The sequence below is a fragment of the Theropithecus gelada genome, chromosome 4 (genome assembly GCF_003255815.1).
Source record: "Theropithecus gelada isolate Dixy chromosome 4, Tgel_1.0, whole genome shotgun sequence".
NCBI classification, from domain to species: Eukaryota; Metazoa; Chordata; class Mammalia; order Primates; family Cercopithecidae; genus Theropithecus; species Theropithecus gelada.
The window spans coordinates 124,058,178-124,074,877 of NC_037671.1; the positions used below are offsets into that span (position 1 = coordinate 124,058,178).

Here is a 16,700-nt window from a genome sequence, read left to right on the forward strand (position 1 = left end):
AGATTCATGTGCACTTTCAGAAAAGAGGTTCCAAGGAAAAGGGCAGCCATTTAGTTTTCACAAGTCTGGGCAATGAGCGATTTCGAGCTTCCATCCTTGGCTGACATCATGAACACCAGTGCTGCTGGCCTCTATCACAAGAATGGTGGGACTTCGTGCTTAGCCTTCCTGGGGAAGGGCCTGTCCCTGGGTCATGTCCCCACTGACCACAGGAGGAAGAGATGGCGTGAGGATCCTGGGGGGCCTGGCTCTGCGTCCACTCATCTCTGTGTGGATGCCTCCTGTCTCCCGGGTGATAACCGGTCACCCGAATGTGTCCTTGGCATAATTCCTGGCTTCTCCTGCTGCTTGATAACCCCTCTGGCTGCACGGAGCCCAGGACGGAGAAGGAGAGGCCTCATTCTCCCGGGGGGATGCAGGCTGAGACCACCCATTCTCTGGATCAGAGTTTCGTGTGGGAGAGGTCCCTCCAGGGAAGGACAGTGAGCTGATGCTGTGACATTGCTCAGGATGGAGGCCCAGGGCAGACAGCATCACCAGCTGCCACAGGAGTCGGGTTTCCAGAGGGGCTGTGTCACCAGCCCTGGGGACGCCACGTCGATGTGCCTTTTGACACATTCCTGTGGAGTGTCTGAGGAAAAACAGGGCACACGCATTCCTGATAAGATTGCACCAAATGGCCAGGGCGGGGGCTCCCAGCCTCCCTCTGTCTCAGTTGGGGGCAGAGGGGCAGGGACAGCCAGGAGAAGGCCGAGCCAGATGCTGCTGGGTTCCCCCAGGACTCTGCCCCACTGACGTCTTAGTTAAACTTCTTCACCTGAGCCTCTCTTATGGCGTGGTTGAGTCACACATGAGAGGTTTTTTTCTGCCTGGAGGGGCTCTTCTTATGGGAGAACAGGGGCGCGAGATGTGTGGTGTGACTCTCAGGGATGCGTCTGGACTCTATCATGTCTGAGTGTCCCCAGGGCCAGAGCACTGGGGGCAGGAGGCTGTGGTTTATCAAGCACCTTCTGCCAGCTGAGGCCGTGACTTTGTGTCCCTCCCTGGAGAAGGCTTTAAGGTCAGCCTCTTCTTCCTTTGGTCCTGAGCTTGCCCTGTCTCCTCCTCATTCCCCATGTCCACATGAAAGGGCAGTGTTCACAGGTGGGTTGGTCTGAGATTGAAATAGCAAGGCCTGGGATTTTCTGTTTGAGTAGCCCCCTCGAGTCAGCCTCAGAGGAGCCCAGACCTCCTGGATGGCTTTCGGTGAGCCTCCCAGTGGGCACGGCACTCGCCACCAGATGCTGCATGGACTCAGCTTCCACATTGCCATGGGTACGGCCTGGTCCTTGCACTACCAGGGGCAAGGAGGGACGCTATGCCTGGTGGGGTGAGTACTCTATCTCAAGACAAAGCAGTTCTCCAGTGTCTGCCCCACTTTTCTATAAACCTGGGAGTCCAGCCCAGTGCATTGGCTGAAAGGAGAGGAGACGCCTCCTGCTCCAGCTCAGGGCGCTCTGCAGACCCCACTGCCTGCCCCAACCCTGGTGCTCCGGGGGGCCCCAGTGCCATAGATGTGCTTCAGGGGGAGCAACTGGGGCTGTTCCAGAGGACCAAAATGGGCAGAGACCCTAAAGATATCCATGGATTGACCCCTGCTCTCTGTGGTCCCTGCTTGGCTGGCCTCCCCTCTTCACACTCTCCACAGTTCTCATGCAATGCAGCACCTCTAAAAATGCTGTCCTAAAAATGTGTGCTTTGGAACAGCAGCTTCCTCCTCTCCGACCAAGTTCGGGCCCCTTCTGCCCTTCAGTGGCTGTAGGCAGTTGGTGAGGGCCCTGGATGGGGTGGGCCGGGGGCAGGGCAGGGCACTGTGGGCTCCGGGCAGACACAGCAACCTGTTGTGTTTGGAGATGCACCTGGGAGTGTGCTGACATCTGTGTGGAGGACCACGGGTCTGTTCATCCCCCACTGGCTGCATCCCGGGAGGCTGCAGCATGTACTATTCAGCCCCCACACCGCAGTTATTCTTGTATCTGCCTCGTCGCTGGCCTTGCTGCCCATGACTCCCTCAGGTCAGCCCCACGTCTCTGTCAAACTTTCATCCTCCACAATTCTGCGCAGCCTGTAAATGCTTAAAAAACATTGCAGAACAGGTGAGTCACATTACAGAAAGGAAGCAACCTGGAAAAGCGCAGACATTCCCTCCCCTTCTGCACCTGTTAAAGTAAGGGAGGGGCATAAGGGGGCGGGACCTGCACAAGGTGCAGCTGATGGAAATGTAGTCTTTGGGAAAAGCCCTGGCCCTGAAATGGCAAAGGCCGCATGCCTGGGAAAAAGAAAAATGTGTCTGATCCAGAGACGGCCGCCCTGCCCCAAAGGCTGTCACGCTGCCATCCAGTTATCTCTTCTGCAGTGACAGAATGGGCTTGACCTAAAAATTCAGTGACAGAAAAATGTCATCTAATGCTGCTTAGCGAAGTCGGGCGGTCAGCGGACGAGGGCAGAAGGCCGCTGGTCTTTGACAGAACTCGTGGATGGCGAAATAACAAGACAGAGTTCAGGCTGCATTGTCAGCAACAGAGACAAACAATTCGTCCAAAATAAACAAGTGAGCTCCCAGCAGAAGCCTGTGAAGTCTCCCGTTCTGCTCAAACCACACACATGTGGCCCGCAGAGGAGCCTGCAGAGGCCCCCGGGGCACTCAAGAGGCGGAGCGTGAGACCCAGGCCACCGGCTGTCCTCCCTGTCAGAACAAAAGGTTCACGGAAAGGGCCAGGAGGACACAGCGAGGGGAACCGAATGCCAACGGCATTTCCAGGATCTTTTGCACCATAGTCTAAGCATTTAGAGGAAGCACCACGAGTTTGCTGCCCTGGAAGCCGACGTGCTCCCCAGACACAAGAGGCAGGACTGGAGGCCTCGTCCGACAGCTTGAGAGGCTGTGTTGGGACACATCCAGGAAGGAAGCCTTCAGTGACACAGAATCTGGCTGACTTACACACCCGCTGTCTAAAGACGGGGTGCTGGCTGGTGAACTCGAGCGACTCACGACAGACCCGGAGTGAAAGTCATGGGTCTGTACCTGTGTGGGGTCCTCCATGGCTGGGCTCACAGAGCCTGAGCTGGACTGCACTGTGCATTAGCTGGAAGGAGAGGAACCACTGTGAGTCCCGGCTCACAGCGCTCTGCCCACCCCAGTGCCCACCCCAATCCTGGTGCTCCAGGGGCCCCCCATGCCACAGACACACATCAGGGGGTCAACTGGGGCTGTTCCCAAGGACCAGGAGGGACAAATGCCCTAAAGATGCCCATGGTTTGACCCCTGCTCTCTGCAGGCCCTGCCTGGCTGGCCTCCCCTTCTCACACTCTCCACAGTCCTCATGCAACGCAGCACGTCTAAAAAGGCCGTCCTGAAAATGTGCGCTTTGGGGAAGAACAGCTTCCTCCTCTCTGAGTGGAGAGGGCTGGCCCAATGAGGTGTGATTTTCATTGCGGTAAAATGTGCATCATGTAACACTGGGGCCCTTGTCGCCGTTTTTAATTGTACACTTTGGAGGCATTATGTGCGTTCATCGTCACCACCTTCCACCCACAGAGCTTCTTCATCTTCCCAAACGGAAACTCTGCCCTCAGTAAACCCTCCCTCCCCTCCCGCAGCCCCTGGCACCTGCCTTCTCCTTCCTGTCTCCGTGAACCTGTCAACTCTTTGGACCCCACCTAAGTGGAGTTGGGCAGGATTTGTTCTCAGTGACTGGCTCATGTCACTCAGCAGCCGGAAGGCTCATCCGCGCCACAGCCTGTCCCAGAATCTCCCTCCCTCTAACGCTGGTTAATATCCTGCTGCACAGAAAAATCAAACAGGATGATAGTTTGATACCCAAAATCCACTTGAAAATTGGTAAGAAAATGGGTCTGGCCATGTTTTGCTTATTTTCCCCACAGTCTCTCCTGACCCCGTGTTGCGTCCTAGTGCACAGTGTGCACAAACTCACAGGTTTGTGGAAATGAAACCTTGTATTTCCAGTGTCGGAGGGGAAGGGGCTTCTGGGGGAGGTCCTGAGCCTCCTGCTGCCTGGAAGGTCTTCCAGTGTCAGATCCCCAGCAGGTACTCACCCAGACAAGCGCGTCCCCACCTCCGAGAAGGGGCAGTGTCAGGAGGGGCCCTGGGTCCTGTAGTTCAACCAATCCTGACACTGTCCACCTGGAATGAGTGCCAGACCCACAGGTTGAGGGCTCAGTCCCATGAGAAGGCCCCCACTTCAGGTGCCAATCGCAAACCCCTGTATCTCTGACCGGCTGGCTCTATGTACATCAGGGTTCCTAAGACCGTCTCCTTGGGTTTGGTTAATTCGCTAGCTCGGCTCACAGAACTCGGGGAAATGCTTGACTTATGTTTACCCCTTTATTGCAAAGGGCACAGATGAATGGGCCAATGAAGCAATGTGTAGGTGAGGGCTGGGGGAGGGGGTGAAGCTTCCCTGCGCTCCGCAGGTGCCACCCTCCACAGGGCCAGCTACCCTGAGGCTCCTCTATCCCAGTCTTCTTGGGTTTTTATGGAGCCTTCATTACAGAGCTGTGATTGATTACATCATTGGCAATGGGTGACCAACTCAGCTTCGGCCCCAGTTGTCCTCCTGGAGATTGGGGTGGGCCTGAACGTTCCCGGTGGTCATACGGGGAGAATGACATGCATGTACACAAGCGACACACGGTGGGTGCCACTTGTACTTCAAATGCATCTACTTGTTTTATTCTCATCACAGCCTCAAGAGGGAGGGCATTATTATTACTATGTACATTTTACAGCTGAGGCACAGAGAGGTTAAGTCAGTTGCCCAGTGTCACACAGCCAATGAGAAATTCTTCAAATTACAGGCCCAGGGGGTGGTGACCAGGTGAGCAGAGCAGAGAATCCAGGACGGTGGCCAGAGGCAGGAGCAGAGCTGGGGAGCAGGCTTCAAGCTCACATTTCCAGCACCTCTGTGTGTGTGCACGTGTTATGTATGTGTGTGCATGTGTATGTGTGTAATTGTGAGCACACACATGTGTTTGCATATCCATGTGTGTGTGTGCATGCACTACCCCTTTAAATTCCAGGATCTGAACCATGGTGGCTTGAGGGACGGGGATCAGCAGTGGAGGAGGAATCCAACCTATGTGTTGTACATTTTGAAGGAAACTAAGCTTGCAAGATTCAAATGAAACACAGAAGTCCTTTTCTCCTCAAATCCTCATGCTCAGTGTCAGCTGGACTTTGGATAAACTTCAGAGAAGAATTTAAGCTGAAACTTCCACAGTTCCCGAGGTTCCCAATCACTCATGTTTGTGTGGGAGGCTATTCGTTCTCTGAAGGAGACGTGATTGAAGAGGCTATGGAGGGCCAGGTTGCGGAACCCATCACCAGGCTCCCACGCAGAGGCCATCGCGGCAGCACTTCCCACAAACACAGGCAGGAAACATAGGCTCCTGAGGGCTCTGCATGCAGGTCAGAGGGTGCGGGGGAGGAGGGGCCTTGGGATAATAAAGGCCTTTTCCTGAAGCAGCTGCAGGCAAGTGTTTGCATAAATTAGACAGTGGTAGTGAGAATTACAGCAGCATGCCCTTCAGAATCTAACAGCTTCCCTTATTTTGAACAAACAAGAATGCTGGTAAAGGCTATTTTCTCTGCCTTTCTGTACAGTGCTCAGTCAGGCAGTCTGAGCCGGCCTGATCTTCTCTCAGAAACACACACACATGTGCACAGACATGCACACATACACACACATGTCTACATGCACACAGAAGTATGCACATGTGCATACATGTAAACACAGGAAGACATTTGTGCACACAAGCACACAATACACACGTGCCTGTGCACACACATATGCAAATATGCAAACATGTGCTCACAAGTACGCACATATGCATGCGCACACATGTACATAACACGTGCACACACACAGAGGTGCTGGAAGTGTGAGCTTGAAGCCTGCTCCCCAGCTCTGCTCCAGCCTCTGGCCACCGTCCTGGATTCTCTGCTCTCCTCGCGTGGTCACCTTCCCCTGGGCCTGTTCCCCAGTTTCTGTCTGGGCTTCTCTTCTTCACATAGACTCTAGAATCAATCTGCACCCTGAGAGCAAGTTGCTCCTGACTCCATGTCAGTGGCCATTTCCCAGGTTCCGGTTTGTCTGAGACACGTCTGTTTGGGCACACTGTGACCTCATGATTGTATTCACAAGAGCCTGGTGGTATCTGTGGGCCACATTATCCCTGTCTGAAAGGCACGGCTAGATTCCTAGAGACGTCTTCCCTGTAATGGTGTGGTAGGCATGGTTCTAGAATCCGGGCACATGGACTGTCCTCTCCCGAGACTGGAAAGGGGTCCCATGGCAACAGGTTGTACATCATGGCAGTGTGTGAAGTACCTGGCTTTAAGCTCATTCAAAAAGGGGATGGCCCCATGTAAAGGGAGATCAGCTGGCAACCTCAGTGCTCCCTGAAATGTTAGTCACTGACTCCAGAAAGGGATGGGCAGGGACCCGAGGGAGAAGTGTTGACTTTGTCACAGCCGCTCTTCCTTGGTTGTTACCAAACAAGGCAAACGCCTGGCATGACTCTCCCACAGGCCTGGCAGGAGTCACTGATGTATTTTGCTCCACATTTTCCACGCCAGGCAGGGCTAGGGCAATCTCTGACTCTCTTTTCATTCTCACATCTGACGTGCTCCCGGAGACACTCAGCCCTCAGTGTCCTGCACCTGCCAGCTCTAGAGATAACGTGCGTTTCCAGCAGAGGACACGCTGGAGGATGCACCGGCCACAGGAGGGAGGCGGATGTTTGCCGCATTCCAGGGCAGCGTCACTCCGTGGAGCTCCAGTTCAGACCCAAGGTTCAGGCGTGACTAGGAGGAGCCTTCCCGTCTGCCACACACAAGCCATCCAGGCGCAACCTTTTATCTTCATATGGGACTCGGCTTCTCAGCTTTGCAGAGCCCCCATAACATTGCTAAGAGAGTCAGTGCCAGGATTTTGGTTTCAAGGCCAGGATTTTGGTGCAGTTGAGCCTTCATAACCTCACCAGGTTTTTTCTTTTGGTTCACGTTTCACAACTTTTATAGAATATTTTAACTATTCCATACAAAGTGAAAACAGTGCGTTCAGTTACAAATGTGTTCTAAGGTTAGGCTGAGCACTCTCCACAGGCCTGGTCAGTGTGGACACGGTGTTCCTGGCTGCCAGAGAGCGCTGTCACCCACTTGGAAACCCCACCCACCAGCTGCCAACCAGTCACTCACACCCAGGACCTTCAGACGGAAGAATGGTGGGTACAAGGCCATGGGATAAGTGCATCCCATGGGGTCTGCTATTGAGGAGGCTGCTGAGACGTGGCCCTGAGAAGTGAGTGCCCCGAGTGAGGAAAAGCCTCTGGCCTCCTCAGGTATTGTAAACGGTCTTCGACTCGACAGAGGGAGACGGCGCAGCAGCAGGATCGGACACTCTTGGCTTGAATGTGGGTCAAACCCAGGCCCGAGCCCTGCCACATAGCCTGGGTGACCACGACTTGCTTCATCACCTGTGTGTTTCTTTTCTTTCTTTGTTTAAATCTGTCTGATATACAGAAAGGAGAAGCAGGAGCTTATTTATAAAATGCAACAAGGAAGGAAAAGCTTGGAGTGAGATGAAGCAGAAGAACATAGCAGGGACAACCTAGAGGCCCACCGTGAGTAGAAATGTGCACATCGGAGGGACGTTCACACACGGCATGCGCTGGCCGCTGGGTTGGTTCTGCTAACATTTCTCAGCACCTGCACAGAAAGGGGAATGGTGAAGTATCCCATTTACGGTATCAGTGCCGTAAAAACAAATCTCTCGCGCCAGGAATTTTTAGTTGTTCCCGGTTAGGAGGACAGAAGAGGCTTCCCTGAGGTTTTCTCACCTGGAGGTATGACTGTTACTTTCCTCAAGGCCTTGGGAGAAGCAACAGTTGGTGAAGTGTCGAGCACAGCACCTTGGAAAATGGCGATCCACGGAAATTGGCATCCTTTTCCCCTCGTATTACTCCTAGGGAACCTGACCAATGAGGAGGTTAAAGTTCACAGAAATTAACCAGTCACCAGCCTGAGGCGGAATCCAGAATGGCTCCAGAGCCTCTGCCTCTCCCCCAGGCTCCACTATGATGGCGGCACCAAAACGGGCAGCAGCAAAAGCATCACTGACACCATGAGGTCACCCTGCCGGTGAGGGACACTCTCAAAGCACACTCATCTAAAGGAACCAGTGTCTTAGAGTACACAGGTCAATAAGAAAGCACTAAAGAGTCTGGCTTGGTCCATTTTGTGCTGCCATTATAGAACAGCACAGACTCGGTCATTGATAAATAAGAATGTATTTGGTTCATGGTTCTGGAGCCTGGGAAGTCCAAGGGTATGGTGCTATAGTGCTAGCCTTGGATCAGTCATCTGGTGAGGGCCTTCTTGTTGCACCAGCCTGTGGTGGAAAGTAGAAAAGCAAGAGAGCCCATGGGGCTGAGAAAAAGTGGGAGCTGAATGTATTCTTTTATTAGTAGTTCTTTCCCGAAATAACAGCATTAACCCTTCCTCTTAATACTGTTGAATGGCCTTTAAATTTCAGTGTGAGCTTTGGAAAGCAGAATTTAAGCCACAGCAGAGGTCAAGTGTCCATGTAGGCAGCACTTACCTGAATGGACATTTTTTACCATCCAGACTGGGCTTGAGAATCAATTCAGGGCCCCTCTCCCGAAGAGAAAGGGGAGAAGGTAGAGAGGAAGCCCCGCAGGATTCCTGCTGTCTGGACCTCACCATCTCCTAGAGACGCGCACCTCCATTTGCAGGAGCATGAAGGTGAGTCACTGTGACAATCCAAGACAGAGAAAGGGTTGCAAGGTGTAAACTACCTCCAATACGTGAAGGCCAACAAACTACTCCACCTCAGTCTGAAGGTAACGGAGACTCGGAATAACCCAGCCCAGAAGGGGAAAGGAGACTTCAAAGTGCCATCCCCCAAAATAGGTGCAAATGAAATGCAGACTCAGAATCAAGTTTTAGGGAAACACACCACCTGTGCCAGCTGAATGTCTATAAATTGCATGCAATGTTTTCAAATCAGTCATCTGGCCATTGAATGCTCTAATGAGAATTTGTAATAATTCAGTAAAGGCAACCTTTGAGGTGAGGAGGAAAAACAAGTCTGTGGTTTTAAAAGAAAATCCTATTAGAAGCAGTTAATGAAATTGAATTGAGACTTGAAAGTCACAGTATTTATAAAGTGCCTACTGTGTGTCAAGGACTTGCTAAGTAGGCCAGGCATGGTGGCTTATGCCTGTAATTCCAGCACTTCGGGAGGACAAGGCAGGTGGATCACCTGAGGTCAGGAGTTTGAGACCAGCTTGGCCAACATGGGAAAACCCTGTCTCTACTAAAAATACAAAAATTAGCTGGTCATGGTGTTGTGTGTGTGTGTATCTACATGTGTGTGCTACTGGAGATAGTGTGTTGTGTGGTGATGGAGATGGCGTGTGTGTGTTGATGGAGATCGTGGGTGTGTGGTGATGGAGGTGGTGTGTATTGTGTGCGTGTTGATGGAGATGGTGTGTGTTGTGTGTGTGTGTCTGTGTGTGTTATTGGAGATGGTGTGTTGTGTGGTGATGGAGATGGTGTATGTGTGTGTTGAAGGAGATGGTGGTGTGTGTGGTGATGGAGGTGGTGTGTGTCTGTGTGTGTGTTATTGAAGATGGTGTGCTGTGTGGTGATGGAGATGTGTGTGTGTGTGTATTCATGAAGATGGTGTGTGTTGTGTCTGTGTGTGTGTTGATTGAGACGGTGTGTGTGTGTGGTGATGGAGGTGGTGTGTGTTGTGTGTGTGCCTGTGTTGATGGAGGTGGCGTGTTTGTGTTGATGAAGATGTGTGTCTGTGTGTGTGGTGATGGAGGCAGTCTGTGTGTGTGTGTGTTGATGGAGATGGTTTGTTGTGTGTGTGTCTGTGTGTTGATGGAGATGGTGTGTTGTGTGTTGATGGAGATGGTGTGTGTGTGTGGTGATGGAGGTGGTGTGTGTTGTGTGTGTGTCTGTGTGTGTGTTGATGAAGATGATGTGTTGTGTGGTGATGGAGGTGGTGTGTGTTGTATGTGTTTGTGTGTATTGATGGAGATGGTGTGTTGTGTGTTGATAGAGATGGTGTGTGTGTGTGGTGATGGAGGTGGTGTGTGTTGTGTGTGTCTGTGTGTGTGCTGATGGAGATGGTGTGTTGTGTGGTGATGGAAATGGTGTGTGTGGTGATGAAGGTGGTGTATGTTGTGTGTATTTGTGTGTGTGTGTTGATGGAGATGGTGTGTGTGTGTTGATGGAGATGGTGTGTGTGTGTGTTGATGGAGATGGTGTGTGTGTGTTGATGAAGATGGTGTCTGTGTGTGTTGATGGAGATGGTGTGTGTGTTGATGGAGATGGTGTGTGTGTGTGTTGATGGAGATGGTGTGTGTGTGTTGATGAAGATGGTGTCTGTGTGTGTTGATGGAGATGGTGTGTGTGTTGATGGAGATGGTGTGTGTGTGTGTTGATGGAGATGGTGTGTGTGTGTTGATGGAGATGGTGTGTGTGTGGTGATGAGGTGGGGTGTGTCGTGTGTGTGTTGATGGAGATGGTGTGTTGTGTGTGTGTTGATGGAGACTGTGTGTGTTCGTGGAGGTGGTGTGTATTGTGTGTGTGTTGTGTGTGTGTGTTGATGGAGATGGTGTGTGTGTGGTGATGGAGGTGGGGTGTGTTGTGTGTGTGTGTTGATGGAGATGGTGTGCTGTGTGTGTTGACGGAGATGGTGTGTGTGTGTGTTCATGGAGGTGGTGTGTGTTGTGTGTGTGTCTGTTTGTGTGTGTTGATGGAGGTGGCGTCTGTGTGCTCTCGTGTGTGTGGGATGAGGGGTCAGGAGTGGGCTTTGCAGGACCTTTCCGGGGATGGCCGGCCAGGACCCTTCTGGGTGTGGGGCCGCCTGCAGTGGAAGGTGTGGCCTGGGGCGGCTCTGGCACTTGCTTGGCCTCTGGACACACCATTTCCATGAACACACACCACCATCTCCATCCCCACACACACACCATCTCCAACAACACACATACACCACCTCCATCAACACACACACACAGAGACATACACACAACACACACCACCTCCATCAACACACACACACAGAGACACGCACAATACACACTATCTGCATGAGCACACACACAACACACACCATCTGCATGAACACACACACACACCATCTCCATCACCACACAACACACCATCGCCAATAACACACTCGTGGCTCTGAGCTCAGCTCCTCTGCACCTTCTGTCCGCCTTCTGTCTCCTTCCCTCAGGCAAAGGACAGGGGCTGGTCTGTCTGTCCTGTGGAGTCGCACGCCTTCCTTAGGGGACTCCTGTGAGCCACTGTGCACAGCACGCGGCCCCCACGGTGGCCCCGCAGAGCCTCAGTCCGTCCCTTCCCCTCTGGGAGAGGCTGCAGCTTTCCAGAGCCTGGGGGGCCTGGGAGGCAGGGCCGGTGTGAGCTGCTGCGTGTTGAAGGCTGCTGGAGGAGTGGCAGCCACAGAGGCCCGCGCTCCAGCAACCGGCACCGTCCCCAGGTTCCCGAGGGCAGAGCCACTGCCGCCGGTGCCACCCAGAACCCAGGCGGGCTCACGGGGCAGCGAGCAGGGACAGCTCAGGTAACACGGGCGGGGGCATCTCCCTGGGCACCTCTGATGCTCATCAGGGGATGGCCTGGGGTGCGCCTCGCTGGCGGGCGGCCTGAGGACTAAACAAGAATGGGAAAGTGCCCAGCCAGTGCCTGGGAGGCCCTCCTGGTGCCTCAGTTTACCCCTTCACGCATCCTCACCAGCCACCTGAGCTGGGCAGGGGAGGGGCTCTGCCGGGTGTGGCTCCTCCTGGGAATCAGGATCTCAGCCCCGCGAGGCCCCGCGCCAGGCGACTGGCAGAGAGCGCGGCGAGGAGTGGGTCCTTTTCTCCAAGCCGGGAGGCATCGGGGTCCTGACAGTGGGTGCAGGAGTCGCGCGGTGGTTCTCCAGCTCCAGAGAGCGCAACGGCAAACGTAGCCTCCCGCAGCTGCCTCCCCAGGTCCGGGCTGGGAGGTCCGAGGGGTCCCGGGAGCGGCGTGGCCAGTGAGGCCTCAGGAGCTTCCAATCTCAGGTTGAGAAGCAGCGCCATGAAACACGTTGAAGAGTTCGGGGATCGCGACTGCACCGCCCGTCAGTCACCACCTGCAGGCCCCGCACTTGCGCCAGTGATCGTGACCGTGGGGAAGGCCCAGATTTGCCGTGTGTCGGCTCTGTGGCCTGAACGATGCGTCCTACAGATGGAGATGCCTCTCCTCTTCCTTCAGGCCCCTGCCCTCCCCAGCGTCCGCTTTTCAGCTCTGAAGTTGTAAAATGTCTCTTCTCACCCTTCAGGCCACTGCCTTCCACGGCCTCTGCTTTTCAGCTCTGAAGTTGCATTTTTCCTGCACACACAGGCCACCATCGTCTGGAGCTTTTCGGGTAAATGAAATAAAAAATCATGCTGGGTTAATAACACTTTGGGTGAAAATTCTGAGATATGACGGGGTTACTTCTGCAGCTCACACACCAGCCCTGAGGGCGAGTCCAAAAGGCAGTTTCGAAAGTGCCGGAAGCCCGGAGCGCGGTTGGTATGAGCGAGCGCCTCCGAGGCTGCTGAGGCCGGAGAACGCCCATTAAAGAAACACTGGAAATCTGTGGATCAACAATCACAGGAATAAGGCTCTTTTCCAAAACTTCAACCTTGTTTCTAGGCAGCCGGTGACCCTCCCAGCCTCCAGGCACGCCATGAAAAGTGAAATGTCTCTGGCTCTGAAGGACTTCCGAAGCAAGACAAGGGCCCCTTCGCCCCAAGATGCTGGGAACTTGGATGGGATTAGTCCCCGGCTAATACTAGAAAATGCATTTTTAGATCAGGAGGAGAGTGTGTGGGAGGAGGTGGGAGGGAGGGTTGGGCGCTGGAGCAGTGCTGGTAAATGTTTAACAACTGGCTCTCCAGAAAAAAAAAAAAAGCACCTATGAGAATACGTGTTATAAATCTTTGATAGAAAGGAGGCAAGTTGTGCAACTTCCAAATAGAAAGCCACCTATGACACTCACTGCACACTCCGAGCAGCCAGCACCTGCCCACAGGTCATTTTGGTGGTTTTTGCCCAGCTTTCACATCTGCAGACAGTCTCTGGGTGCAATCCTCCCATGGTGTGGTAACCGGGCTACTTTCAACCTGCTCACTTTTCTCCATGCGTTCATTGTTAAGCTGATATGATCTCCTAAATGGTTCCTCATATCACCTCATACACACTTTATTGATTAAATGAAAGCTGTCAGTTTCAGCACTACCAACTGTGAGTGGCCCACTTTAGCTTCTTGTGTAGTTGCAGGGGTGGGAACAGTCCTTAATTCTGCATTTTCTCACCATGGCTGTGACTAACCAGTTTGAAAAATTCCCCAGAAGTTACTAATTGGCTCTTAGGAGCTGGTGCAAGCAGGATCCAGCACATCCTGGGATGGGTGGCCAGGCCGGGACCAGCGCTGTTATAGAATGCCCTGGTCTATTTAGGGTTGCCCCATTAGAAATTGATTTTGGAATTTTCTGGACTCCTTTGATCTTGGAGATGACATCACCGATGTCCAGGAGATGAGGAGCACGTTGGGTAAAGTGCACATTTCAGGAAGTTGGATGGATTTAGGACATCAGAAAAAGATTGACCTTATGGTTCCCTTTCTAGTTTAACTCTTCACAATTTTTAACTGAAAGGGCCTTCTTACGATTTAGAAAGAGAATGGACCCATCGGGGGCCCCTTTGACCCGGTATGAATTGTTCAGCTCATTTAATAAATATTCATATTGGAACTAACTCCTCTGGCATTCGCTTTAATCTTTCTCTATTAAAAAGAATTCCACAGCACTCAGAGAAGAGAGAGGAATTTAAATATTTCTTTTTCCGCACAACCCAAATTCATCTGACTAGCATGCTGTTTCACAAGTTTAGAATACGCCTGGAGCCCACATGCAGTTATTTTAAGCCGCTGGCTTCTCTTTCTTTGTAAAATCCCTGTCTGGACCCACTATTACCCACCTTCACCAGTTCTAACTGGGCGGGTCTCAGGTAGCCACAGTTCACCTTTTGACTTTTTGTTATTATAGAATCAGTCAGTTTTGAAATCTGGTTCATTTGGAATGCATAGATATTTGTCACCTTGCTTTCTGTTAACAGATGAACAAAGTTTCCAATGAATTAATGGAATGAGAAATAGAAATATCGATATAAGCATTATTTTATGTATATTACTTATATATTATTTTACAAGGTTTATATATAAATATATATGTGTGTATACGTGTGTGTATGGGCATGTGTGTACATAAAGGTATATATGTGTGCATGTATATATAAATGAATATATGTGTGTGTATATATGTATGTGTGTGTATGTGGGTATGTATATGTATATAAGTGTATGTGTGTATATATAAATGAATATATATGTGTGCATATATGTATGTGTATGTGGGTGTGTATATGTATATAAGTGTATGCGTGTATATATAAATGAATATATATGTGTGTATATATGTATGTGTGTGTATGTGGGTATGTGTATACATATATAAGTATATGTGTGTATATATAAATGAGTACACATGTTTGTGTATATATAAATGAACATGTGTGTGTATATAAATGAATACATATGTGTGTGCATATGTATGTATATGTATATGTGTGTATGTGTATGTATGTATATATATGAATATATGTGTGTGCATATGTATGTAATGTGTGTATATGTATGTGTGTGTATGTTTATGTGTGTGTATATAAATGAATATGTGTGTATGTATGTATATGTGTGTATATGTGTATATACATAAATTAATGTGTGTGTATGTATGTATATGTGTGTATGTATATGTGTATATATAAATGAACATGTGTGTGTGCATATGTGTGTACGTGTGTACATATATGTGTGTATATATAAATGAACACGTGTCCATATGTATGAACATGTGTGTATATGTATGTGTGTATATATAAATGAATATATATAAGTGTGTGTGTATGTGTGTGTATATGTGTGTGTGTATGAGTGTGTGTGTCTGTGTGTATCTACACTTCAGCTTGATGGCCAAGCTGCTCTGCCATCCTGTCAACCTCATCATGCAGGAGCAAGAAGAGGACATGTCCTCCCAGGGCACTGAGCCCCTTCACAGACTAGCTCTAAAGCAGTGATTGAACACAGGCCCAAGGAGAGGAGCAAGGAGCCTGGCCCCAGTCCTCAGGCCATGTATCAATCAGGATTGAGTTTGGCTGCAAGTGGCCATTGCACACACACACGCACACACACTCACACACACACCCCACTGTCTTAAAACCACAGGGCAGCAGCCTGGGACTGCAATTCAGCTTCAGGGTACGGGCTCCTTTGTCTCACTGCTGGGTCAACCTCAATGGCTTCCAGCTCTTAGTCTGAAATGGCAGCCCAAGCTGGGGCCTGCACTCTGGCACTGCAGCCAGAAGAAGGGAGGTAAGCCCTGCGAGCCACTCTTGAGGACACCCCTGCACAGTGGTCCCCCTGTATCCTCGGGGCGTGCGTTCCAAGACCCCCCCGTGGCCTCCTGACACAGCCATACTCCCAGACCCACTTGCTGTCTATCAGAACACGCTTCCGTGCATGTCTTCCACCCACAAATTCAATGCCTTTTTTTAACTTAACTAAGCACTCACCATGCACTGCTGCTGTAACTTTTGCATTCTGAGGTGCAACAGCAAAACCAACACAAATTTCTTTTCCTTTATAGTTTCACTGATAGGAGATTCATTCCTACTGTAGATCTTAGTAGCCTCAGCATACGATTCTTTCCTTTGCTTATTGAAAACTGACATCTTTTCACTTTATGGCTTCTTCTTCTTGGCAGAACCAAATGGCCAGTCCCTTGCAGCCACTACTGAGTGAACCAGGAGTGACCTAAACAATGGGAGACTTGAACTGGGAGACTTTGACAGTTGATCTGATAACCAAGGTGACTACAAAGTGACTCATGGGCAGGGAATGTCCACAGTGTGGATCCGCTGGACAAAGGGAGGACTCATCTCTGGGGAAGGAGATGAAGGACAGTGAGAGTCCTCATCACACTACTCAGAACAGTGTGCAATTTAAAATGTGTGGATAGCTGACTTCTGGAATTTTCCATTTAATATTTTGGGGCCTCCGTTAACAGGAACCCTGGAAATTGAATCCGTGGTGGGGGCACTACTGTAGTTGTTAACCACACCTTAACACACCTCTGACCATACTCAGTGTCTTAGTCGATTCAAGCTGCCACGATGAAGTACTGCAGACAGGTGACTTCAACAAGGTGAATTTATTTCTCACAGTTCTGGAGCCTGGAAGCCCAAGATCCAGATGTCGGCATGGTCTGGTGAGAACTTGGTGAGAATCAGGTGGTCCGTTTCTCCTGCCTGTGATCGCAAATGGCAGCCTTCCTGCTGTGTCCTCACATGGCCTTTCCTCAGGGAGGCGGAGAGAGAGAGAGACAAGCTCCGGACTCTTCCTCTTTGATAAGGACCCTAATCACATCATGGGGACCCACCTGCATGACCTCATCTAAACCTAGTTCCCCCCCAAAAGGCCCACCTCCAAACACCATCCCACTGCGAGTAGGGCTTG

General features: G+C 51.0%; 1 protein-coding gene across 1 annotated transcript; it reads left to right on the plus strand.

The window, feature by feature from the left end:
- Nucleotides 1-1,235: 1,235 nt before the first annotated feature.
- LOC112622220 (putative uncharacterized protein FLJ45177) lies at nucleotides 1,236-1,726 on the plus strand. Its single transcript, XM_025381505.1, is given in 2 exon segments — nucleotides 1,236-1,362; nucleotides 1,365-1,726. Coding segments are annotated over 2 exon segments (489 nt in total).
- Nucleotides 1,727-16,700: the final 14,974 nt, after the last annotated feature.